General features: G+C 39.6%; 1 protein-coding gene across 3 annotated transcripts in view; it reads left to right on the forward strand.

Moving 5' to 3' along the window:
* The first annotated feature begins 1,421 nt into the window (after positions 1 to 1,421).
* Positions 1,422 to 26,139, forward strand: part of LOC124167517 (neurexin-1) — a 267,454-nt gene continuing 242,736 nt past the window's right edge. For 2 of the 3 annotated variants that reach the window (XM_046545448.1, XM_046545449.1), the window contains exon 1: positions 1,422 to 2,057. In XM_046545448.1, coding sequence (XP_046401404.1) covers positions 1,698 to 2,057 — 360 coding nt within the window. In that variant the 5' untranslated portion in view covers positions 1,422 to 1,697. The remainder of the gene's footprint in view (positions 2,058 to 26,139) is intronic. The other variant, XM_046545450.1, reaches the window with a different exon arrangement.

Here is a 26,139-nt window from a genome sequence, read left to right on the forward strand (position 1 = left end):
GGACGGTTGAGAAAGTTTATAGTAGTGCGACGGACGATAGACCAAACTGGTGAGCAGTGACGGGGAGCATACATCCGAACAATACTCTTCTTAAGGCCATATTGCGAATGACCATTATTCATAGCGTAAAACTGAAATTTCGTGCAATTGAATGTAATTTAGAGCAAATAATTAATATGGACTTTAAGATAACGTAAAGTCACAAAAATCAATTCTCTAAAAGTTTATATCTAAAAAAATTCTTCAAAATTAATTATTCGGAAAAAATCGCAATTTAAAGAACAAAAACGTCGTTTTTGTTCAAGATTGCATCGATATTGTTTAATTTCCTGCTCTGTACAATTTTCTGTTCAAGGAGAGAGACCTAATTGATGACAAAATTTCAGTAGTCTTGAGAAAGGGTGACGAGTCGGAACCCGATTGGCGCTCTTCAAATATCCAACCCGCGCGGAAAACCGAGAAAAGTTTATTTATTAACAAAATCTCTGTTTCTTCGGGGAACACATTTCAACGAAAATGAGCCGTTATATCATATTGGCCCACCAATGAAGTCACAATATTGCCTATCTTACACGAGTAAAGGGGCAAACCTCATAAACTAGCCCATGAAAGTCACGGTCAATTTTCTTCCGCTGCCACGATATTTAAAGAACAGTGAATTCTCTGTAGTTTAGGTAATTATAAAACCTTTATCTGCAATTACGCGCAATATCCCATGAGGTATCTTGAGAGCATTCGTAGCCTTGTGGTGATGGGGAAGTAGCAAGCAATGAGATAACACTGAGCCAATTTCATAGTAAAAGTATAAGGATGATGAAGCGCACTCCTTCGGAAATAGAGCAGGTCCCTTCCTTTTTTCTCTTCCCGGTACCTACGTTTCTTCTCTCGCATAGAAACGACCATAGTTCGACTGCATTGGTTGAAGCAATACGCGCGGAGTTATTTTCAATTTTCCAATCGAAGAGAAAATGACAAGTCGTCAGCAATTAACATTTCCAAAAATATATTCATGAGTTTCAGGGTCTTCAATTATATTCCCGTTGTTAAAAAACTTCAATTTTCTTAGTTTGGTTCGTGTAGGCTCCAAATATCTCCTCAAATTTTCTTTAATGACCGACGATCTTCATACGATGAATGAAGAATAACAAGTAACATTACATCTGCCCAAATCTCCATGAGACTTCATGGGGGGTTACTGCAAGCGTATGTGACGAATCGAATCGTTGACTGAGTACCGTAATCTAGAGAACTCAGGTTCAGTTCAATGCCGCGAAAAAGTCGACCGGGCGATAGCTATCGAGGGTCGAAGCGGGCACCCGAATATCGATCGCTCGCAGTCTTCGATTGGCAGAGAGTAGCGAGCAGGGCGCGTGCGCCGCATTGACCCGACGCGACGTGGCCTTCCGTTGTCTTCGTGTGCGTGCCACTCAATGCGAGCGTTCGATGCGCTAGTGTGGGCGGGCGCCGGCAGGTGTCTCCACTGCGGCCGCCCCGAGCGCCCACTCCGCAGCCGTCAGTCGATCGGCTGGAGCGAGCGACCCCGCGCGGACCCCTAAATTGCCATGTCCCTCCGTGAGAGCAGTTGACGGCTCCATTGCTCACTAACGAGAAACCGCCGCTCCCAAAGCAGCAATCGCGTCGCCTCCCTCCCGCGGTGTTCGTGTTCCGTGTGTGTTGTGTCCTTCCATGAGGCCTTGATGGAGCGGCTAGGTGGTCGCAGGGGTCGACCGCCCTCGGCGGGGCCCGTGACCTCCCTAGCCTTGCTCGCCGCCTCCCTCTCGCTGCTGCCCGCCCTGGTCTCAGGGTTCGCCCTCGAGGGCTCGCAGACGTCCTTCGCGCAGTTCCGCAAGTGGAACCCCGGCCTCAACGGATCCCTCGAGTTCGAGTTCAAGACGGAGTCGGCCAACGGGCTGCTGCTGTACACGGACGATGGCGGAACGTACGACTTCTTCGAGGTGAAGTTAGTGGAGGGGGCGCTGAGGCTCCGCTTCAACCTGGGCGGCGGCGCGCACATCCTCACCGTAGGCAGGGACCTCAGCGACGGACACTGGCACAAGGTGAGGATGGTCACCCGAAAGAGACGTGCTGGCATTTAGAAATGGGTTCGCAAAAGGCGCTACTCACGTCGCTGACGACCAGGGCGATCCAAATACCAGAGAGAAAAAATCTATGATGACGGGTGCTTATCAAAATTTACATTCGTGATGATGTGATCCGTCAATTCGTAACTTTTCAATTGTATTCCTTAAGAGTATAAATATCGTTTCGTAATGTTGAGAATGCATCGCTCTCAACTCATCGCGGCGCTATGGTCATCTTTGAAAACCAATAGAAATGCGCCCAAAATGTGACAGAAATGAAATTAGCGCTCCACATTCCGCGATTCCGTCTCTCCATCTCTCAACGCTCTCTGTTCTACCGAATCCCCTCCTTGTTTAACTCCAAAGCTTCAAAAATCCCTTCCCTGGACTTATTTTCCTCTGCCACTAGTTACAAAGCCACCTTAAAATACCATCTGAATAATTCACCATTTTCTAATCAATAGTGCCCCTTCTAATGTTTAAAAATTTTGTTTTCTGTTAGTTTTTATTTATTTTACTATTGTTTGTTATCTTTTAGGTATTATTTATTTAAGGAACAGCCAATGTAAAAGCCTTTGTGCCGTTTTTGGTGATGAAATAAATAAATAAATAAATTAGCGAGAGGCCTACCTCCTCTACACATGTAGTCCAATTTCTAATCCTGCGATTTGTAGGGCAGCAGCCCGTGTTAGGGAACCTCAAGTTGAATACCCTGTCCGCCAGATCCTGACCCTTGGAGATTCTTCCTGCCTATCGCGACCCCATTCCCTCCCCTTACTGCAGCGCCTGTGAGGATAGCACTGCAGTCCTGTAGGCTGTAGCCCTACATCACCCCTCCCCTCTCCAAAGCAGTTCCTCTTGCTCTTTCATTTGTTCATTCTCATTTGTCCAGCCCGAGTCTTATCTGTTGGATTCCCTCGATGGAATATTCATTAATTAATGCGCCGCTGGCGCGTTCCCGCTGTCCCGGTCACGAACCAGTTCACCCTAACCAGCCAGATGACATTAGATTGGTTTTGTGCGCAATTGTTTATGCTGGGGGGGGGGGTAGTATTCTGTTTGTGTGAGCAGAAACTTATAACTAATAAATAAGTTATTTAACAATAACATTTTTTTTTGTTTTAATACATTGACAAATATATTTGGGTACATATATTAATAGGTTTGGGTTACATTGAAATATGTGTTAAATTTACAAATTCGTTATAATATTATGGATATACATGTACATTTTTTTCTCATTCATTATTCATTTCTTTGACTTTTCGTTCACGCTTTTATATTCACGTTTCGTTTTTTTTTTTCGTTCACGCTCCTCGCGTAATTGTGTGACGTGGCCTATTGCCATTTGTGTGTTTGGTGCGCCACATTTGCGATTCATCTCCTAATCCTCGCGGCGCCGCTTCGTTTCTCATACTAAGCATTCGTTCGATCATGAGCACCCGTCTCCAGCACCACGATTCCGAATCATTATGTCTTTTCCTGACAGCTTTCATAACGATAAAAGCCCTCTTTTCCACGCAACCCTATACACATAGGCTAGTTTTTGTCCGCTGAATGAAAACATATTTAAATATTTCCTCAACGCTTGGATCCTGAAGCAATTGGTTAGGTGAGCGTACCACATATTCTACTCGTGAGACCCGCTTAAATCGATCGCTACTCATTATCGATTGTGAATTGCAATTTCAGATGTTCAGTGAGCGCTTCAGTCCTGATATTGGGATACAATCTTCTGCGCCCCTTGCATTACTCCCATCCCCGAGGCAATTCCTTAACTTCTACATCTACACCTACATAATGCCCCGCAAGCCGCCTATAAGGCGTGTGGCAGGGGGTGTTAGGACACCAGCCGTTTACAGCTGAAAAAAATGAAGTGCTCTAACGAAGTTGGGACTAGCGTTTATTAAAGTCCTTTATGGTTCGGGGAAAAAACGAATTCGCATATCTATCCGTTCGGCAAAACATCTCTCTTAATTTATTACTTCTATCGGACCTGGAAATATAGTGTGGCTCTAATATTATGTTCTCTGTGTTGCTCTTAAAGATATCCATTCTCAATTGTTCAAGCAATCTAAGCCTAGCGCGCAGCCTCCGAGTCTCCAGCGGCTCCCAGCGTAATTCTCTTCACATCTGCGTAACGCTGTCTGTACGCTCGTTGCAGTTTTTGACGAGCCGCGCAGACTTCCTTTGTATTTTATTCAGTTCGCGGATAAAGTCATTCTGCTCCGGATCCCATACGCTCGCTGCATATTATGCACCTCCATCTTGCATTACCTCTCCATCTCACGACATTGCTATCCGCTTGCTCTCTTTCCGGGAATTTTCCTTAAATACTTCCCTTCATCATAATCCTCACGTAATTCCATTGTCTAGTGACATGGCCTTTGGGCAATTCTCTGGCGTGCGGTATCCATTTCCTCCTTTGCTATTCTTCGACACCTACACCCCCTCCATTCTCATCCTGTTGAATTATGCTGGGAGCCGCCATGGACTCGGAGGCTATGCCCTTAGTTTTTTATAGCCTGAGCATTTAAGAATAGAAGATGCAGTGTCTGGCGTGATACGGTGGAAATCTTTGATATTCAGCTCATTAATACCGCTTGTCTGTTTCCACACACTTTTATTTACACCGACCATGGTTTCGGAAACTTGATAATGGCATAAGTTGCCGAAACCATGGTCGGTGTAAATAGAAGTGTGTGGAAACAGACAAGTGGTTTTAATAAGCTGAATTTAAGAATAGATATCTTTTAGAGCGATGTTGAGAACTTCATACTTATTATATGCTCACTCTATTTCCATATCCGACAGAAACGATATATTAAGAGAGATATTTTGCCGAACGGACAGATTTATGAATGCGATCGATGACATTTGTTCCGAGGACTCAATATGCAGATCCGCCAATTTGATCTTCAGGTCTCTATGGCTTCCATTCCTACCTGACGCCAATCGCCCTTTTCGACTCGCGGGTTCTATATCGATAGCTCCACGGTAAAAACGCTCAGAAATCACCCACCGAATCAAATTCGCTCATCTAATAGCCCAACCGAAATTTTTCGCACAATTTGTGCGTTGCGTGTGACTCCTTAAAGGTATCACCGTGGCTATTCTTAACCCTATATAACCCAATGTTGCTTCTAAGCAACATAAAAAATGTTTAAACTTTCAGCTCTATTCAGGAAATATCTAAACTACCCAGTACGAATCCGCTCAGCTGGTAGTGTCCGAAGCATAAACGCACACATCCAAGCTAGGAGAATAGGAGATTAGCGTTTACGCTCCGGACATTGCCAGCTGAGCGGATTCATATTGTTGAGCTACTAGTTGAGCGAATTTGATTCGGTGGGTGATTTCGAGCGTTTATGCAGTGGAGATATCGATATACCTAGTTGGAAACCATGAGCCTGATTATGGATCTTCCTGGCTATCGCCAACGCTTTTTCTCGAAAAGATTGGCGAACCGTGTTCGCATTCGTATTCTCATTTTCATTCGTTACCTATTTCGCCAGAATTGCTTCGCTTCGAGTCTCTGGAGACGAAAAAGTTATTCTCGTTATGTCTGGCGAGCATATAGCGAACGTAAACATTCGCAAAGTGCGGATTTCGCTAGCGACGACGATGAAATCGCTCTAGCGCCTCAGCGAAAGAATTGATGAGAGAACGACTCGTGATTTAATTACAGCTATACACCATTATTATGTTATATTCTTGGTTCCAATTAGTTTAATTGTTATTCCAATGCTTGGAATACAACCTGTGTGTTGTTTTACTCGTCTTGTCGTTCTAAGTAATTAAATAAATGGGATTAAAAGTGGGTTTGCATCAGAATGAACCGCGAAGCTTTTGTTTGATAAGCTTATTGTGCTATCGTGGGAATGCTGTTATTCTGAGCGTATTAATATGCTGGATTACTTGAGATTACTTGTTGTTTCGGTTCTTATGCTCACGATCGTTTCATGGAAACAATAAGAAGGAGACTGACCGAAGTCTTGTCATATTTTTATCGTCTAGTAATTTAAGTAGTGGTGTAGTGAATAGAATGGCTGCCTAACAATATTAAGGCTACAAGGTCGATTCCTGCCATAGTCTCTTCTTTTCTCTCCACCACAAGAAAAACATTCGCATACTATGGCTTTCATCTTCAGAGGCAAGTCACTTAAAGTTAACAAAATATTTTCTATTTACAGGAAAATCTCTCATCAGTTGTTTAGCTCCTTTAAAGACTCACTTAATTTCACTATTGAGCTTTATATTTATGTCCGCAGAGCTCTAGGCAGCATAGGATGAGTAGTAAGCTGTTATGCCACCCTTGGTATTCATGCAACATAAGCAAATTATGAGAGTATTTTACTGCACTCCTTACCTATTCTTACCTAAAATCTTATCCTTTCCTCACATAAGTGCCTTAGCGCACGATAAGCTGCTTATCGTTTTCTTCCTTAAGAAAAACTCAAGAGAGAAATAGTAGCCCTCTTATTTTGTGCCATCAAGGTTAGGTTAAAATTGAAAATATTAACCCATAAGTTTCACCGGAGTGACTTTTGTACTCATCGTTTGCATCTACGAAAAATATGAAAGACAAAGAGAATGGTTTTATGTTCAACTACGGACGACTAATTAATTAGCAATATTTTACAACAATACTAAATGTATCAATTTGATAGTTCCACGCAATAAAGAAAGCGTGTCATAATATATTTTAGAAATACGATTTGAACTTTGATCAGCGTGCCTCGGGCTCTTCAATTGTTTCGGACTGCGGAGGAGGAGTTGATCGCTGAAATTATCTTATGCCCGTTGACTTATGGGTCATTCGTCGTTGCTCACGTCACAATATTTCGTCAAGAGAGCAAAGATACCCGAACTGAAGCGATAGGAGGAGGGCGGAAAGAAAGAGAACGCTCGCGGAGAAAATGTTCGCATCGCTTCGAGTTACTTGGAAGACCCGGGGGGCGAAAGGGGAACGAGAATCGACGCCCAGTCCTCCTCCTCCACGGCCCCTTAAACATTTCAGACGTCTCTCTGCGTCATCATATTCACTCTAGTGGTTTTGTGGAACCATCGCGAATGCGTCGGCTTCCGATGCACCGGGCTCGAATCTTTGCATATTCTTGAGTTCTGGGATGCAGCTCACGCAAGGGAACTTAGGGTGCAGCACTTCGTCCGTCAAATGGGACGGTTAAGTTGAGACCCCGAATGGCGCCTTTTGCTAACAAGACAGCGTCGCTTCAGATCGGTGGCATTTTGTTTTGCTTTTGCATGACGTTTCACTCAAAACTTATATCGCAGTCGTATATTTGGCATGCATGGAGTGGGGAAAATCCACAGAGGAAAAATCATTCGCCTTGACCGGGATTCGAACCCGGACCCCTCTATTTCCGGCCGAGTGCTTTAGCCAGTTACGCTAAAGGCGTCATTCTCCCCTGTGGATGGATATTTGTGGACACTACCAGTCAAGGTGGTCCGGGTTCGAATCCCGGCAGGCGAATGATTTTTCCTCTGTGGATTTTTCGCACAATTTGTGCATTGCGGGTGACTCCGTAAAAGTTATCACCGCGTCTAGTCTCAGTATACTTAAATAAATGCATGGAGTGGTTCTAATGCAACATTTACTTCTATCTTAAATACAGAAGTTCGCCTAGTAGAAAATAATGAGGAGATATTTTCACGATTGAGGAAAATTTAGGCTTGGATACAATTTATGTGCCCCAAAAATGTCAAGGTGATGACGTGTTAAGCTAGCTATGCGTACGCGATGATGAAAGGTCGGTGGATTGGTTGGTGCGCGTTGCCTTGTTTGCAACACTACGAAGCAGGTGATTCGATAATTCCGTTGCAATGACGCCGGTGCTATCCCCTTGAAATTTCAGAGCGGCCAACAATCAGACCAACTACAGCCAACAGCATCTGTTATTTGAAGTTTCGCGTCAGAATTTCCTCATATGTACTTTGGGGAGTAGCCAAATATTGAAAGCGGTCTACTAAGAAAAAATCAAGACGATATCATTCGATTTAAAATACGACGACCCTAAAAAATGAGCGGGCTTCTATACCCGCGGATGGCCCAGCTGCCGGGGAGTATATATACCACCTCTTCAGCGTCAGAATCGCAGACGTTCTTAAATCTCACAACCTTCCCACAGTAACCCAATTCATTTCTAAATTAGCCAACAATTTTAAGTCCAGGCTCGGGGCAACTCATAACACTTCAATTACAGATTTATGGGACTATGATCCAACTACCCTCACCACATACAAACTGCCTCAACAAATTACTCGCCTATGAGTCTATCTTGTATCTTTCCTTCTTGTAGATTTAGTCACCTCGTATAACGGTTTATAGTAATACTGTAAAAAGACATTACAATATGTAATTCTCAATAGAAAGTTTAATTAAAAAAAAAAAAAAAAAAAAAATGTCATATCTAATCTAACAATTAATGATGATATTATAAAACGAAAAGAAAAGAAAAAAAAAATAAAAATAAAAAATAAATATAAAATAAAATAATAAAAAAAAATAAATAATATAAAAAGAAAAGAAAGGAAAAAAAATGATAAAATATGGAAAACAAAAATAAAAAATTATAAAAGAAAACATAAAATCAAAAAAAAAAAATATATAAAGATGTATAAAAAGAGAGTAAAGTAACTCCACCCTCATCATCCATAGCAAAATGTAACAAACTCCTTATCATCAAGGTAAAGATAACCTGCTATTATGTAATATTGTATTAAATTAATCCCAATGTAAATATCTACCTCCTCAATAGTTTTAAGTTTCTGCTCACACAAACAAATCACTACCCTCACAACACAAACAACTGCGCACAAAAATTGTTCTAATGTAACCTGGCTGGTTAGGGTGAATTGGGTTCACCGGTACAGCTATAATCGCGCCTTCGGCGCATCAATTAATGCGTTAGGCGATTAATGTGCGCAAAGTGCGTAAGCGGGACAATATTGACGATACAAGTGTAAAGGGACCAGTGTAACCTTTGCAGTGTTAGTGAATGAGAATTAGTAAGACAGGCTTCTAGTGAGCGCGTGCAAAAGCACTCTAAAATTACGAAGACTAAACCTCAACGGCGTCGGAAGCCGGGAACGGCCATGATTGGCCCAAAACAATACCAACATTACAATTTTTTGATGATTTTTCACAATTTTTTCATTTTTTTTGTTGCATTAGTATGCATTTTGTGCATTTTATATATATTTTCACATATTTTACCAATTTTATCATTTTTTTGGCTTTGAACAATTTTATATAAACGTGGAATGCAAAATACCAAGTCCTCAAATGGTAATTGGGCAGTCTGGTCTCGTCCAATTTCGAATCGCCTTAATCATCGTGTTGGTTGTGGAAGGACACCACTGTGCCCACTCAAATATGCAAGTGTATGTTGTCTATGATGGAGGGGGGGGGGGGGCAATGGGCGGGAGGAATCGTTGCAGCTCTCTTTACTCGCTATTTTTTGTCAGATATTCATTTGTCTTGTGTTAGTCGTGTGGAGGTTATTCTCTATTAGGTACAACCTCTCACCTTCGGCTTGGAATGAATTCTTAAGCCATTTCGGTGGGATCCATTGTTGAAGGGTGTTAATTGACTTAAAGTGTTAAAAGTGTTAAAAGTTGAACTGATCCTCTGACTAATTTCCGTCATTTAATAAACAACTGCATCGCTCACCTTGTGTTCCCGCGAGGGGATGCAATCAGAGGATCATCTCTTGACATTCATCTCGCCACAGCCACTGCTGCCATCTACAATCGGAGCGCGACCCCACTTTCAACACTTTTCGCTTCGTTCAATGGGGAACTTGCATGAATTTTTTTATTTCATTGGCGGACAGAAAATTATTTTCTCAATTCAACAAAGAAAACCGCATGTAAATCTGAGTTTTCCTTCGCGAGATATTCAATGATAAATATAACGAATTTTAAAGCGCGCCAAAAACTCCCTCACTCCCCAAGCCACTGCCGACGAAGCCTCGATGACGTCAAAGGTGCCTAAACATCACGCGAAGCTATTGCTGTGATTGTTTGTAATAGTTGCCAGCAGTTGTGAGATTATTTTCTATTTAAAGATAAATATCCGACGATAGAGGCTCGGAAGCCCTCATATTTTGTATTATTTATAATATTAATATCTGAGTAAGGATATAAAATGTGCAACTGGAGCAGTTAAACCAAAAATTTATAATACCTAAATAACATCGTTGTAGGAGTCAGAGCCAATACCGTTGGAAGGGGGATACGTTAATTGAAAGTTGATGTTATCGACGGCATATCATTCATTTAAGTATGTAACTAGAACAATTTTGATGTTTACTAACGTCCGCTATGCTTTTATATACAGTAACTTCATCCATTTATTAGTTAGTACCGGAGAATTCGTCGTTTAGGACTGCCTATGCATGTATTATGAGGTGAATTCCAGTCAATACAACTTTTGCTCGCTGATTAGAGACATTTTTGTGCCAAAATAGTGTTATTTTCAACGTGACATCTCCCGTTAAACTACTGCTAATAATCACAGTGCCAGTGGTTGTAATGCACAAAGTTTACAAGGTTGAAAAATATTGTCCAAGAGTTATTAGTGTTCCATTGTGGTTGAATTGTAAAAAGTGCTATTACGCTATCAATAAATGTCTAACAGTTATGTAAAAATTGTCAGCGGCCTGTTCACCTGCGTTGTTCACCGTAGATATGACATTTCAATAATCAAGCTATCTAGATCAAAACTCGGCGTGAAGTTTGTTATTCTACTATTTCAATGAATAGTAGTGAGAAAAGTCACCTGTGTCACTTGTGTGGGCTAATTAAAGGATGATTGAATAAATAGTTGTTTTCATCATAACGAGCTCTGCTATTTTTTTAAGTTGTACGTAATGAATATAAGAATAGTATAGAGCGTTCCACATTTAGTTGACAGTACGGGCTCTTATGGAGAATCGTTTCCCATGTTAATCTCCATAAGGCCGGGAGCGCGGTGTTGTCGATAACAGCACGATAATTTATGTTGCGTTATGCACTGATTAAAAATTGATTTCTAATGTAGAAAGAGATGCTGCATTCATTGGTTTAAATAGTTTTTCGATAAAAAATATAACAAAAGCCACAATAAACATTTCCTTCGATTTCCGTCAGAAACGTGTATTTTTTTACTTTATCTTCTTCTCGCAATTTCTGCCTGACCGTTTTCTGTATTGAATTGAATCTTCTTCGCAAAGTTCTTCACACTATTTTATCTTTGAAAGTCTTCACCAATTGTACAAATATTGAGTTAAAATGTTGTTATGCCGACGTAACACCCTTTAGAACAAGAAAATGTTGATTTTTGCAAGGTAAAAAGTAGTCGCTTACTAACTTACGTTTCTAACATCGTAGGTCCCTATATGTTGCGTATCAAATGTGAAGAAAACTACAAGGTTAATTTTGGTGAACAAATCATTAACTTAAATCAATTTTGAAGCGAGTTACAAGGTTTGGATCTTAAGAAAAAATATTACGGTGCCGCTGGGCCGGGCTTCTTGCTTTTTCTTATGCGCAGAGGGAAAATTCTCGGGCGGAAAAGGAGTTTTTTATCAATGCATACTATGAAATGTATTTATCTATTCGTTTGATACCCTAAACAGAGAATACTAATACGTCGTAACAGCAGTGTTTTTATCTGGATACATTGATACACGAAAATAAGCAAGCGGCTTGGAAATAAGACGCTTTTGCCTTGGGTGTTTAGGTCCCATCACGGAAACCAAGAAAAAAAATATCTCATAATCTGTGCGAAACACTACCCCATCCAGTGCACGCCTTTTACAAAAGGGGGCTTGGGTTTTTTCTGAGTTCCTTTCATAGGGTACCATAAAACATCTGCACCAGAAGCGATCCTAGCCGAGGGGGCCGGGGGAAGAATTTACGAATGCGTTCAGTTTGTCGTTGCATTTTTTTGGAGTGAACAAGTGTTGTGTGGTCTGCTGAATTTGAGAATTGTGAAGTGTGTTTTACACGTATCTCTGCTGTAACACGCCCAATCAATATGTCCGATACAAAGAAGAGGAGAAAAGGTGAGAAGCTTATAAGCCGCGAAAGACAGTTGGTGCTCAAAGTCTTCTCGTACTTAAGGATATCTCTTAGCATTAGTGAGGCCTGCCGAGAAGCTTCGAAGGCTACTGGGTAATAGGAGTTCACTATTTACAGAGTGAGAAAGGAAAGCTCCCGTGGTCCATTGGTAACTCCTTCAAAAACTAAAGAAATTAGACAGCCTTACAACAATTCGAGAGCAGTGATTTTCGACGGTTTGGTGAGATCGGGAATTAGAAGGAAGGTACATGAATCCTTTGTGAAAAATATTACTCCGACTTTAAAATCCATCTTAAACTCGGTAAATATGGATAGTATTCTCCCATATTACAAAAGGACAACTCTATATCGTCTTCTTTTGGACAAAGGCTTCGCGTACGAACGTAGGGGGAAAAGAATCATCCTTATCGAAAGGGATGATATTAATCGTTGGTTTCACAATTAATTATTTAAGGCAGCTAAAAAATATCGTCGCGAACACAGGACGAGTGTATTCACAGGCGAAAGTTGGATTAATGTTGGACAAATAGTGAACATTAGTTTGCGAAATAAACAATTAGAAAATCCGCGTCAAGCTTTCCTTGCTGGACTAAATACTGGGCTTGGCCCCCACTTCCCGAGGAGGACGATTTGCAATTATACACGCAGGGACGGAAAATGGGTTCATAAAAGGAGCATCGCAAGTGTTTCTGTACAAAAAGAACTCAAAGGATGAGCATGAAGAAGTGGCTGGCGAGTGTTAAGAGAGATGGTTTGAGCACTCACTTCTTGCAAACTTACCCGATGGATCAATTATAGTGGTAGATAATGCCTCTTATTACTCAAGGAAATTGGAATCCTTGCCTACTACAAGGTGGAGGAAAGAGAACATTAAGGAAATTAGCTTTGAAGATGCCAGCTTGAAAAGAGATCTTTAATTTACAATAAACCAAGTACGGAAAAATTTTGAAAAATTAAAGATTTATGATGTCTTATACAACATCGCCTTTCATGTAATACTAGCCAGAGCCAAAAAATATTGCATAATATGGAAGGAATAGAAATTTTGTCTCATTAAGGAGTGGCGATAATTTCTATTATCCTTCAATTTATTTTTATTATTTACATTACAGATTATTCATTATTCAGCTTGTGCATTGAATAAGTACGTACATGAAATAACAAAAGACTTTTCCTTTTATATTGCAGAAAAGGTACTGTAATTTACGCTAAAAAATCCCTTAATTTACGCCCTCTTTCGTGCGATCCCTAACTCCTTTTTGAACTAAACCATTTTGGCGCTCTATTATTTGTGGTTGCATACGCTGTTAGGATGCCTGCCGGCGGAGCGGAAGCTTGGCAACACTGTTATCCATAAGGCCCGTACTGTCAACTAAATGTGGAACGCTCTATAGTGACTTCCAGTTTATGATAATTGTATTTGCCTATTTCCCACTATATTTTTATGTCATACGCTAGTATATTGTTTATGGATTTACCTATATTATTGAAATAGGTTGAAGCTTGTGTGTGTGTTGGCAGCGGAACCGATTCGCGATCTCACGTGTGGATTGAGTGCAGACTGTTTTGCTGTGAATTCATACCGTAGGACGGATAGGACTACCTTCTCCGCTTATACGGCGTTGCCATATTCAACAGCACAGCTCGTACGCTTATGATCGTTATCCTCCAGTATTACAAGTTTCTTTTACATCTCGATCTGCCACTGACGTATAGCAATAATTTGTCATAACAAATTCCAAGAGGGTCGTGGCATCAATTTTTGGTGTACTAAAAAGGCTGGTGTCCTAACACCCCCTGCCACACGCCTTTTAGGCGGCTTGCGGGGTATTCTGTAGATGTAGGTGAATTTCAGGTGTACTATTCAAACGAGCGGCAACATTATCATCCATTTTTCTGATAACTGAAACACACGAATTGAAACGCTTGTCCTTCATCATCCCGATGTCGCATTATTAATATCCCAAGTTATAATCGTGGCACAATAGCAATAGGGAAACTTGCCCAAGAATAAGAGAACAAAATAAAGTGACGATGAGCGGCTAAATACTCCCTCAAAACAAAGTTTACAGCATGCGCTCAGCGTATTTCCCAACTCCCTACGGTTGTTTAGGTTGTTTATGCACCTATGACGTCACGTCTGGCCTCGTCAACGCTCGGGTATCTTCGCGCAGTGGTCGGCTCAGGGAAATTTTTCTCGATTTTAAAGTCAATTTTTTTATTTCTTTTGATGATGAATGGAGAAACTTCAGGTATTTTTGCGAGCTAATGCATCCATTTTACTCATTCAAAATAGTTTTTAGAGCAATCGACGACCCATGCAAGTTCCCCATTTTCAAACGGCTCCACTAATCCCTCAAACCCACGACAAACGATACGGATGTGACATGAAATTTTTATATTTTTTGCATTCTTAGGCATTGAAATTGAGCATTTGACCAATAATAAACTTAATTTACTAATGACGCCATCAGGCCATGTCCTCCGGAGAGGGCATTGCGCTTCATGGATTTAAAAACATATCAAAGATTCTTATTTTCATAAGAAGGACCTTATAAAACTTTTTATGTCAAAATTCACATTTTCATGCTGGATTCGGTTAAATTTTTTTCATAATAGCTGTCACGGAAATCATGGAAGCAGAATAAAATAAAATATTCACTGCTGTCGGTGGGAGCGAGACGGGTCTTCTAAGAATCATCCACATTGACTTCGACTTCTGCTTAAGCAACACTCACTTCTTCCCCCGAAATGTGTTCTGCCGTGTTTTGTCTACGCTACGATTCCAAATTCTACTGCATTTTCTCACCAATTGCCTACCGACCATGCTGAAATAAGACTAATAAGAATTGTTGTCTTATGACCACCATAGGATATTCAGCGTCTGAGGAGTTTATTCTGTGATTATTCATTCCCTATTTGAGTTTTTGCCCGAGTAAAGTTGGCCGGGATACTTATCAGGTTTCCCATCGGGTGTTGATTTGGTGTATGGCACCAACTTTTCAAAGGCCATGTCTACCATCGTCTTCAAGGGTAGAATATGAAGCCAAGTGTTTTTTCGTATTTATATAGTTCAATTGGGCTATGAACGACGCACAGTGGTCCAGAATGATGAAAAATAAGACCGGATGATCTTTTGAAGCTAAAAAAGTGAATTTACAAGTTTTTAAGGCAGCCGATGACAATTTTGAGCTCGGAACTTAAGAAAAATCATTGCAAGGACTAAAAAACTTTTATTGTGTTTGGGTATTCTCAAAATCGTTCATGTGGACAGTCTCTCTAGTTGAGCAGATTTGGTTAATTAATTGTTGTTATGCCAACAAATGATGGTAGATTAATATCAAGTATAATTGTATGATTTCCTGAAAAGGATACTCCTAAACTCCGTGTTCAGAGTTACTTGCAATGTGTACGCAGAAGAATAAGAACCGATTAAGCAGGAGCAGGGCTGGAGGTTGCCTTCATTTCCCGAACATAAGTTTCGCATCATCGAACTGCTGCAAGGTACTCAACAGAAATTTTGAAGCTTAACCTTTGGAGAATAACGTAAATTAAAAAAAGGAAGTTTTTGCATAGGAAGATTCTGTTTGGCCTCTCTGCACTTTTTCCTATCTGATTACATTTTTCTTTTGGTACCATACGTTCTCAATATATCCTAGAAATTCAATTAAAATACGAGAGTCACGCGTTGTTTAACATTTAAATTGTTTAAATTATTTCTTAATACTATTATTTCGAGTTTAAATAACTCAGGTAGGACTAATGGCATTCATTACGTAGCCTTCTGAAGTGTAGGCTTATTTATCCGCGCAGATAGGAAACGCCGGCTATCAGGAGTACGCTGTCTTTCAGAGTGGACTGTGCCCACGATTATGTACTACAATCCCAAAAACTTGATGATATCACTAATAGAAATATTTCCCTTTAACCCCGTGCAAGTGACAAATTTTCCAAAATGAATTTCATTTTTGGGTCCATGTATTTTCGGGGCCTCTGGACCACTGCGTTGCATTCGAGTGTGGCTTGAAGCCTTCCGATTCGGGACCGTGTTTCCAAATCAATGCCCGATGGGGTATCCGAGAGATACTCCTGAAAACTATACGCCGGGAAAAATAAAACCCTCTCTGTTCACACTCCAACAGCAGGCAATGATTCGTAAAATTTTCCAAATATGTGTCATCATCATCATCATCAGTGATTACTGTCCTTAGACAGGTTTCCACTGGACTTCTCTCCATCTTTCTCTATCCTGAGCATCCTCCTTTAGGTCTTTGTATTTTCTTCCTCTTCTTATATCATCCAACATTCCCATCCTCCTTCTTCCTCTTCCTCTCTTTCCTTCTATCTTCCCTTCTATTATTCTCCGTTCCAAACAATTCCTTCTTAATATATGCCCTAACCAACTTGCCTTCCTCTTATGAATCATATGTATTAATTTTCTTTCCTCGCCTATTCTTCTTAGAACTTCCTCATTCTTCACTCTGTCAGTCCACTTCACTTTCAACATTCGTCTCCATACCCACATTTCAAAACTTTCTAAATATCTCTCCTCCTTCTTTTTAACAGTCCATGATTCACATCCGTACAACACTACACTCCACACAAAACATTTCATAAACCTCTTCCTCATCTCTATTGGAATTCTTTTTGCTGTTAACAATGCTTTTACCTTTCCATACGCTCCTTTACCTATTGATATCCTTCTTCTTATTTCCTCAGTACAACTTCCATTCCATCTTACCAGACTTCCCAAATATTGGAAAGTCTGTACTTGCTGTATGATATTTCCTTCTAAGGATATACAAACACAACCTTCTTTTCTGCTGATTCTCATCACCTTGGTTTTATTTATGTTTAAGTTCATTCCAAATTCCCTCCCCACATCCATTATATCATCCATCACTTGTTGTAAATCTTCTTCACTTTCTGCCAGCACTGCCTGATCATCTGCATATTTAATTGTTTTTATTCTTTCTCCTCCTATTACAACTCCTCTAGCTTTTTCTAAAGCTTTCTCCATCATTTTTTCTGCATAAACATTGAAGAGCTCTGGAGAAAGGCAGCACCCTTGCCTCACTCCTCTTCCTATGCCAATTTCTTCTGTTTCATCATCTCCAATTTTTATAACTACTACCTGCCTACAATACATCTCCTTTATTAATCTCCTATCTTTCCAATCAATGTCAATGTCTTTCAAAATTTTCAATAACACATTCCAATTAACCTTATCAAATGCCTTTTCCCAATCAATAAAGCAAATGTACAAATCTCTATTCACTTCCATCATTCTTTCTCCTATCATCCTCAAGCATCCTATTGCATCACGAGTCCCTTTACCCTTTCTAAATCCAAATTGATCTTCTCCCATATTTTCTTTAATTCTTCCTTCGATTCTTTTTAATATAATCCTTGTAATTACTTTGGTAACATGGCATATAAGACTAATTGTCCTATAGTCTTTACATTCTTTGGCATTACATTTCTTTGGTATTGGTATTAGAATAGTTTTAAGTAGATCATCAGGCCAGCTCCCGGTATCATATATCCTATTGATTAAATTTGTTAGTCGACTCATTGCACTGTTACCTAGGTTCTTTAATGCTTCTGATGGTATTCTATCGCATCCCATTGCTTTCCTTTCCTTGAGATCCTTGATTGCCTTTTCCACTTCTCTTCTCAGTATGTTTGGTCCTCTATTCACCTCTTCACATTCCCATTCCTCTTCCAGCTCCATCTCAGAATGATCATCTTTACTATCATATAGTTCTTTCACGTATTCTTTCCATATGTTTTTGTTTTCCTCAACACCTGTTGTTATCTTTCCGTATTTATTTAACATTCCTTGTTTACTTATTTTCTTTGGCTCTCTTTTTGTGAACTTTTTAGCTGTTTTATACATTTCTTCCAATCTCCCTTGTTCTTCTAGGACTTCCATCTTTTCGCATTCTCTCTCCATCCACTCCTCTCTTGCCTTATCAGTAAAATATTCTCGTAATGTGACGACAACCGTGGAAGTGCAGTCGGATTCAAAAGTCCATTGCAACGAATGAAGCGGCGCCACTTTCGCCGCAATTTGGAAATTGAGTTTCGGTATTTTCTATTGTATCAGTAGGACGGAAATTTTCTATTGTTTCAGTAGGAGTAGAAATTTGAACACCAGTCCCACCTCCCGCAATATTTTTATAACAAAATCACTAAAGGGAAATTTATGCGGGATACGTGCAATGTTTAATACATGCCACTTAAATTGTGCAGCTCACGCTAGGTAATAATCCACCTCCAGGACTTCAATTTTCTTCCTCGTGAAGACAAAGGAAGCAGGTTGCTTCATGTGTCAACCTTCCAAGTTTTCACCGACGCTGTCCCATCAGTTAAGTGGGTCTCGTGAGTGTCTACACATTATTGGAAACGATAAAATATTCGGGAATACAAGGAAGGACTTGATGGTGCAGAGTACCTGACTGAAATATTTTCCATATTATTCGTGCATTGAGACTTCGGTAAAAAATAATGATATTCGCGGAAAACAAGAAATAAATTTTCACCATTGAAAATTTTATAACGACAGCAGTGTTTAATTAGGATAGTATGCGTTTAAGTTGATAAGAAAAATATGTCACTGGCACACCTACTATGTATCTGAAAAAAAAATATTTTGAAGAGATTCGAGCCGGCGAAATTGGATTGTATTCGTGGTCCCCTCCTTCCTGGGAGTAAGTTATGGAGCGTTTTTAGGAATACGCGAGAATCAGTGTCTAAGTTCAGCCTCGGTGGAATGCCCACGCCCTCTGCTCTTAAAGACGCGACTCTCCTCTCTCGCTTCAGGCATGCATTCACCGCTTAGCGCCACCACGACGAGAGGTGTCATGACGACCCTTATGTCTTGATCATTATCAAATTAACCACGTATTTTTTATCGTATTACCCTGAAATCTTGTGTGTATTCATACTCATCGTTAGGCTTATATAGAAAGAAGATTTCGTAATTTCCCATGAGAAGTTTTGAAATCGATGTAATGCTTAGAAGGATATTGTGGGCCATTTTAACCCATCCTTTACCATAACCTTTCACTTTCTCTCTATTTTAGTCTTCGGCACTCATTTGGTATTCATTTCCGCATCAAATAGCTACTTAAAATGCACGAAGTTAATGCTCGAAACCTTTCCCTTCCATTTCAATGTTTTGCTTTCGCTACAAGGGTTTCTCTCGATTTTCGGTTTGCCCAAATGTGTATTATTATCGCATTTCTTGGTTCAACTGAAATAGAATTTGTCGAATAAATACTTGATTGATTACTAGTTATTTTCCCTCGATAATTTCTTTAATTTTTCTCTAATCTCCATTAAATGCCGCAAATTATTATTAGTTAATTTCATTATTAGTTAATCCAAAGTAAAGAGTTTCATTTTTGAGATCAGACAAAACTCATCTGGTTGCAGTGCACAGGCCTCGAGTGGCTTTTAAAGAAACTGATACTCTAGAATTTGCCGCTGTAGATGTCTGGAAAATATATAACGAAACAACTTCACAAAAAATATACCAAAAACGTTTTCGCAAGTAAAAAAATATTTGTCAACCTTCTAAAGAGTGTGAAGAGCGAGAGCCAGAACTGACTGGGAACTGTCGAGTAAAAATAAAATGCAAATGAAAAAGAACCGTGGGTTTTAGTTAGCGGCATAAAAAGTTTGTACACATTTGGCCAATGTGCGGCGAAAACAGCGGAAATACCAGAAGTCTTAAGAATCTGCTTTTTAGATAAAGCTCTTTGTAGGTCTGTACTATAAATAATTCGATTTCTTTTTGTGTTATTAAAAATTTTGGTGTTGTCTATTGAACAATTTAGCAGTTAAATACTCGTACTTGATATTGCTTGCAAATTTGAATCTTTTAAAGCAAATTTCCACATTCGAAGACGAATAACTGTTAAGAAGTCAAGATTAATAACAATAATAATAATGATAATAACGACAAATAATAACGATAAGGTATTAATAATCCTTATTTAAACCAAGCGCTACCTGCTAGCAGGGTACTCTGGCTACCTGGTAGCATCTTGCGTCGTATCAGCGCTCAAAGCTACGCCCCAAGGTCACCTGACACGGCAGAAGCCTGAACCAGAACGACGTCACACGGGGTTTTCCCAGCATTCATACTTAGCCGTCTCGTTTTCGCTCGCTTGAAAATTTTCACTTTTCATTTAATTGCGAAAAATAGATATCGTCATTTAAAAATCTAAAAGCGTGAAATACGTACTCCAGGAGTAATAATCTTTCGATTTAGGCATTAATAAAATAATAGGAAACCACCCTATTTACCAAGCGAATAAAAAGGAATTTGCTGAAGTGAAGGCCGACAAGGTTTGCTCACTTACGACACTACATGAGGAAGATGGCGTTGAGTACGACAGTGCGCACACAAAAGTTTCACACTAATTTCACGTTAAGTATATTAACACTAGAATTCCGGAAGGGTGTCATTTGGACAACCATGTTAATATAGGCCAATGAAGTTGCAGATTCTTTTCTTCATAGTCGCTACTGTTAATGTGCCCATTTCATCGCAATGTTTGCTTTTGTTTCAATAATTATTTCAAAAATAAATTATTTTAAGAGATTATCATTGAAGAAGAAAATATTACCCAAAAGAAAATATTCCTTTTGAATAAGGCATCCATCGAAGAATGCGCTGAAACATATTAGGAAGCACCTAAGTAATAAATCGATTACGTTTTTATAAGTATTCATTGTTTACATAAAAATAATTAAACTTTATGAGCAAAAAACACCTAAAATTAATATGACAAAAATTTTGTCGTTATTTCCATTATTATTATTATTATTAATCTTGACTTCTTAACAGTTATTCGTCTTCGAATGTGGAAATTTGCTTTAAAAGATGCAAATTTGCAAGCAACCCAGTGCTCCGGTGCCAAGCAAAGTGGCGAAACTGAAGTCCCGCATAGGGTGGTTACCTATTATTTTTTATTGCCTAAATCGAAAGATTATTACTCCTGGATTACGCATTTCACGCTCTTAGACTTTCGAATGACGATATCTATTTTTCGCGATTAAACGAAAAGTGAAAATTTTCAAGCGCGCGAAAACGCGACGGCTAAGTACGAATGCCGGGAAAACTCCGTGTGACGTATTTCTTGTTCCAGCTATCGCCGTATGGGGTGACCTTGGGGCGAGGTTTTGAGCGCTGATACGACGCAGGCTGCTACCAGGTAGCAGAGTACCCTGCTAACTGGTAGCGATTGGCTTAAATAAGGATTATTATTACCCTATCAAAGAAAGGAAACTTTCCGAACTTAGGTAATTTTAAGGGGTGATTATTAAGAGATGTTTCCTTGAGCTCTGTGCCTCATGCATGCATTGGTAATCTCAGACGATGTAAAACTCCTATCTACTTGTATAGAAACTAGGTCCCTGTGACGTCACGTGAGTGGCATCGCATGGGCGCCAATCTGGCCTTTTTCAAATGAGGATAAAATTGACCAATGCCATTCGTCTAAACTGGGATTTCTAGAACCAAATAATTTGTATATAATGAATGCACTAATGGTGGGTCAGGAATCGTAATCAATGCCTTTCGTTTTCTTTGATGAAGGAAGCTACCCTATTTGTTGCAGTATTAAGCGCCTTGAGAGATAAAGAAGAAGTTTTATTATGGTAATTGCACATGCATTAGTAAGCTCTGGCAGACTACGATACCATCTGAAGACGAGTTAGAAAAGATAACTGTGTGGAAAAGAAAATTCAATACAAAGGAAATGAACACCTTAAACGATTCATCGTCACACCTTTATAATTGTCATCCTCATTCTGTCGATAGGAAGCCGTGCACACGAAACATACAAACGCTGCGCGAGGAGTCATAACACGCATTGGCAATGCGATGTCCATTCAAAATTAAAGGAAATTAAACATCTCGAAATGTTTACAGCATGAAACAAATAATAGTTGATGTTTCGCCGGTGGCCCATATAATTAATTTATTTTGAATGCTGTTTCATGCATTCCTGAGGAATATCTGCGCTGATCTCGTATTCAATAATCTATTGGATTTATCGCAAATTCAGGGGATTATCTGTTTAATACGTCAAGGCGTGACGGAGAAATGCAGCGTTATCGGCTTTAGGGCGAACATTACGATTGGGAAATGGCATGCATAGTTTTCATTTCGACTGAAAATCGAACGTATCCCTTTTGCGAATATGTAGTTGAAGCGATGAGCTTCATTTGATGACGATGGATGAGTGCTTCAGTGAGTCTTCAATTGATTCTTTGTCGAGAATTCCGTTCCTGGAGTACTCCATTTTTCTCGTGAATCGTCGAGTGTTATGCTCAGCCTCGTAAAAATGCCTGAGTTGACTTGACCGCATCCACGGCAGAATCACCTTGACTCAGACCAATTCTCTGCCGATGGTTCCAGGAACTGATCGAAGCCAATAAATAGCCCCCGGCGCTATCAAATATGAAACAGTGCTCTTCGCGAAGCCGCGCCGGACAGTCTGTGATAGTTGGAGGGCCGACCACTGTCGGCGCTACTGGTGTATTTTATGCTTGCAGAATTTGCAAGGGGAGCGATATAAGCTGTGAGATGCTGCTTCTTTGATGTTGGGTATTAAGTGACTTAAGATAGTTAATTAATAACGTCTTCACTTTTTGGGAGCTATTCACATTCAAATGGAAATCACTTCGTTAAAATCCACACTCTAACGATAAAGTTGACGAGTTCTAATAGTAGAAAAGCTAATACTGTCACCATTAGTTCATATTTCAACTTAATTTTTATAAATACCATTATATTATAGTGAAATAGTACTATGCATATAGTGTAATGATGAATGCCATATTTAATGGCAATAGATATTATCTACGAATGGATGTAAATAGTAGTAAAATCAATGCACAAATGGCATTATTTTTCTTCATTGTCCCGGTGAAAGCGAGAGCGTGGTGGCTTCCTAGATGGGGGGGAACTCTTGATGACGGATCGCAAACCGTACCGGCGTTGAATCCCACGTGAAGTACTCTCAAATAGGCGCTAGGTGGCGAAAGGAACCCTTCGCCGTGTTTAATCCTCTGGCCCGTGGCTTGCTACTGGATGAGCTCTACCCCATCCTTACCAATTAAAAAAAAAACCCTTTGAGTCGAAGCATGGGATGATAAGAGTGTATTTCAGAGCGGCGATGGTTTCTGCCGAGGGCCTCATTCAGTTACTCGATGCGCAAGCTGAGGTGCTTGGCTCGAAATGTGAAACTCATGTCATTTCTTCATATTTTCTGTACTTGTATTACTTAAATACTTCTATAAAATACATTGAACTGAATATAGTGAAGATAATTTTACCAACCCTCATTACGTTTTGCATAAATAGCGTTTGAAATTACACCCGATGAATGGCCGGCATTACCAACACACGAGGAAACACAGTTTAAAGTTGTTACCATTGAGTTGGAATTCTCTTTTTCGCCGAGCATTAAAGGACTTAAATGAGTGCCAGGTGGATGCCCATTTCCTTTGCATTTGGCTGCTGTGCTGACAGCCCTCGACACACGTCTATTGAGGCGCCTAGTAGATAAGTAGATACATTCACTCTACCCGTCACTCATTGGCAGTTCTTTTCTCTCATTGATGATGTCTCCATGCTTCTGGGTTTCACCGCGTGGATTTTTCTTTGCTACGACAGTTTCTCCGGTATTCCAACCGGCGTCTTCATCGACCTGAAGACTTCACTTTATAAATGTTATATACAGGCAATTGATTGAAACTTAGCAGGCTGTTTATTCCTGGTTTTGTATGAAGCAATGGAACAAGACACCGTCAAGTAAACAAATAATTTCATTGGCACGTAATTACGGCATCAGAATTATCTCCAGCTCATACACTAAATTAACACTGATTAAATGTTGTGTACATGGCAGCTAATCTATTTACTAACGTTGAGTACTGATTTGATAACAGTCGAATGCCGTTAAATGTCATGTGTGTTTTCTTTTTCATTGAAATCACCTGCAGTTTCTGCTTTACATTCCATCTTTCTTTTTTTTACTCATTTTCAATTGATCACTGGCACCAACTACATGCATTAACTCTGCCAAACAAGGTTCTTCATGGACATCATCATTACGATATGACCTTGGTAGGGGGTCTGCTTTGTACGTAAATTTTCCTGCTGGTAAACATCATAAATCTAAATCATATTTCCATAATACATTCCTCATTCGTTTAAGTCGAGGTGGCCCAGTTTTCGTCATGTTCATGGAAACCGAAGGTTTATTATCAGTATTTATTACAACTGGTCTACCGTATACAGGGGTGAATTCAGGATTTTTTCTGGGGGTCACTAGGGTCTGAAAGGGAAAACCATCCTCTCATACTTGAGATTAAAAACAAGAGAAAACAAATAATTAACACAATATTCTATTTATTTTAATATAATAGTGATTAATATGAGATTAAATGATTAAGGCTCCGTAATGTACAAAACAAGACGAACGTATTGATAACCGTATAAAATATTTTGTCTATTTTTTACTCGTCTTGGGGGGGGGGGAATCGTCTGTGCCCCCCCTAAATCCGCCTATGACCATATATAAGTGTACATAAGTGAAATTTCAATGTGGAAAAAATTACACTTATAAATTTCTTTTCTATTTGCGAATATGATTTTTGAGTTTCAGTGTGAGCATAAGACGCAAAAATGACTGGTCGATTTCCGCTTAGGAGGCATCAAGCTAGTCCATCTTTAGAGGAATCACGTGGTATAGCCACTGGCTCGCCTATTATGTCACTACTTAAGACTGGTGCTTTTGAAACAATCGATTTTAAATCATTCAATACTTTCTCATGAATTGGCAGCCAACACCAAATATTCGTCTCTTTTAGCAGCTCTCCTAGGGGAGCTGTTTTTAATGCCACGGAATAAATTTTCTTGCGTAATTAAACAATCCCAAAGCTCTTTTAAGCTTTAACTTATTCTTTGGTGATTCAATGCTGAAGATTGCTTTAATTCTATTCGGATCCAATTCCATACCATTTTTGCAAAAAAATGTGACCTAAATATTTAACTTTCCTTATTTAAATTGAATTTTCTCCGCGTCCAACTTAATATTCAATAACCTTGCACGACTTACTACTTTTGACAATATTATATCATGCTCTTTTTCATCTTTAGTTGCTATTAGCAAGTCATCAAAGTAAACCATTACACCCGGAATATCACCAAAGTTCTTTTCATTTAGCCTTTGAAAAGTTCGGGGGCATTTCTCAAGCCAAATTAAGCATTTCTAAAGCCTTGTTAACTGATAGTATTCAAATGGTGCACTTAAAGTGCAAAATTCAGATGCATTTTTGTCTAATCTAATTTGATGGAAACCATCTTTTAGATCCAGTACGGTAAATATTGATTTACTTTTTGGCTTTGAACTAATACCTTCAAGGGTAGGAATTTAAGGGTAGGAAATAGTTCCGCTTTAAACAGTTGTTAATATCGCGGAAATCCAAACTTTATCTCATTGTTTCATCTCTCTCTTCAATTACCACGTAGTTGCTCACCCATCCATGTGGATTTTCTATTTTCTTAATTATTTTATCATGTTCAAGCTCTGCCAGCTTATCTTTTAGTCTCTCCCGCAATGCCAGAGGCACTCTCCTAGGTGGATTAGCAGCAGGGACTGAATTCACATTTAATACAATGGAACAAGTTTCAGGGAAACACCCCTCACTTGAGAACAAATCTTAATGATAATTCACAAGTTTATCCCTTCCACTATATATTACACTATCGACTCATTTTCGGTGAATTAATTCAATTTCAACACAGCCACACAACCCCAATAATGGCTTACAATTAGTATTAGAGTACTTGTCTTCAATAACCACAATATTTAGAACATGATCTTTTCCACTCTGTGATACCTTACACTTTAAGTCAATCACACCTAGGGGCCTCACTTAATGACCA

The sequence above is a fragment of the Ischnura elegans genome, chromosome 11, assembly GCF_921293095.1.
Source record: "Ischnura elegans chromosome 11, ioIscEleg1.1, whole genome shotgun sequence".
Lineage (NCBI taxonomy): Eukaryota > Metazoa > Arthropoda > Insecta > Odonata > Coenagrionidae > Ischnura > Ischnura elegans.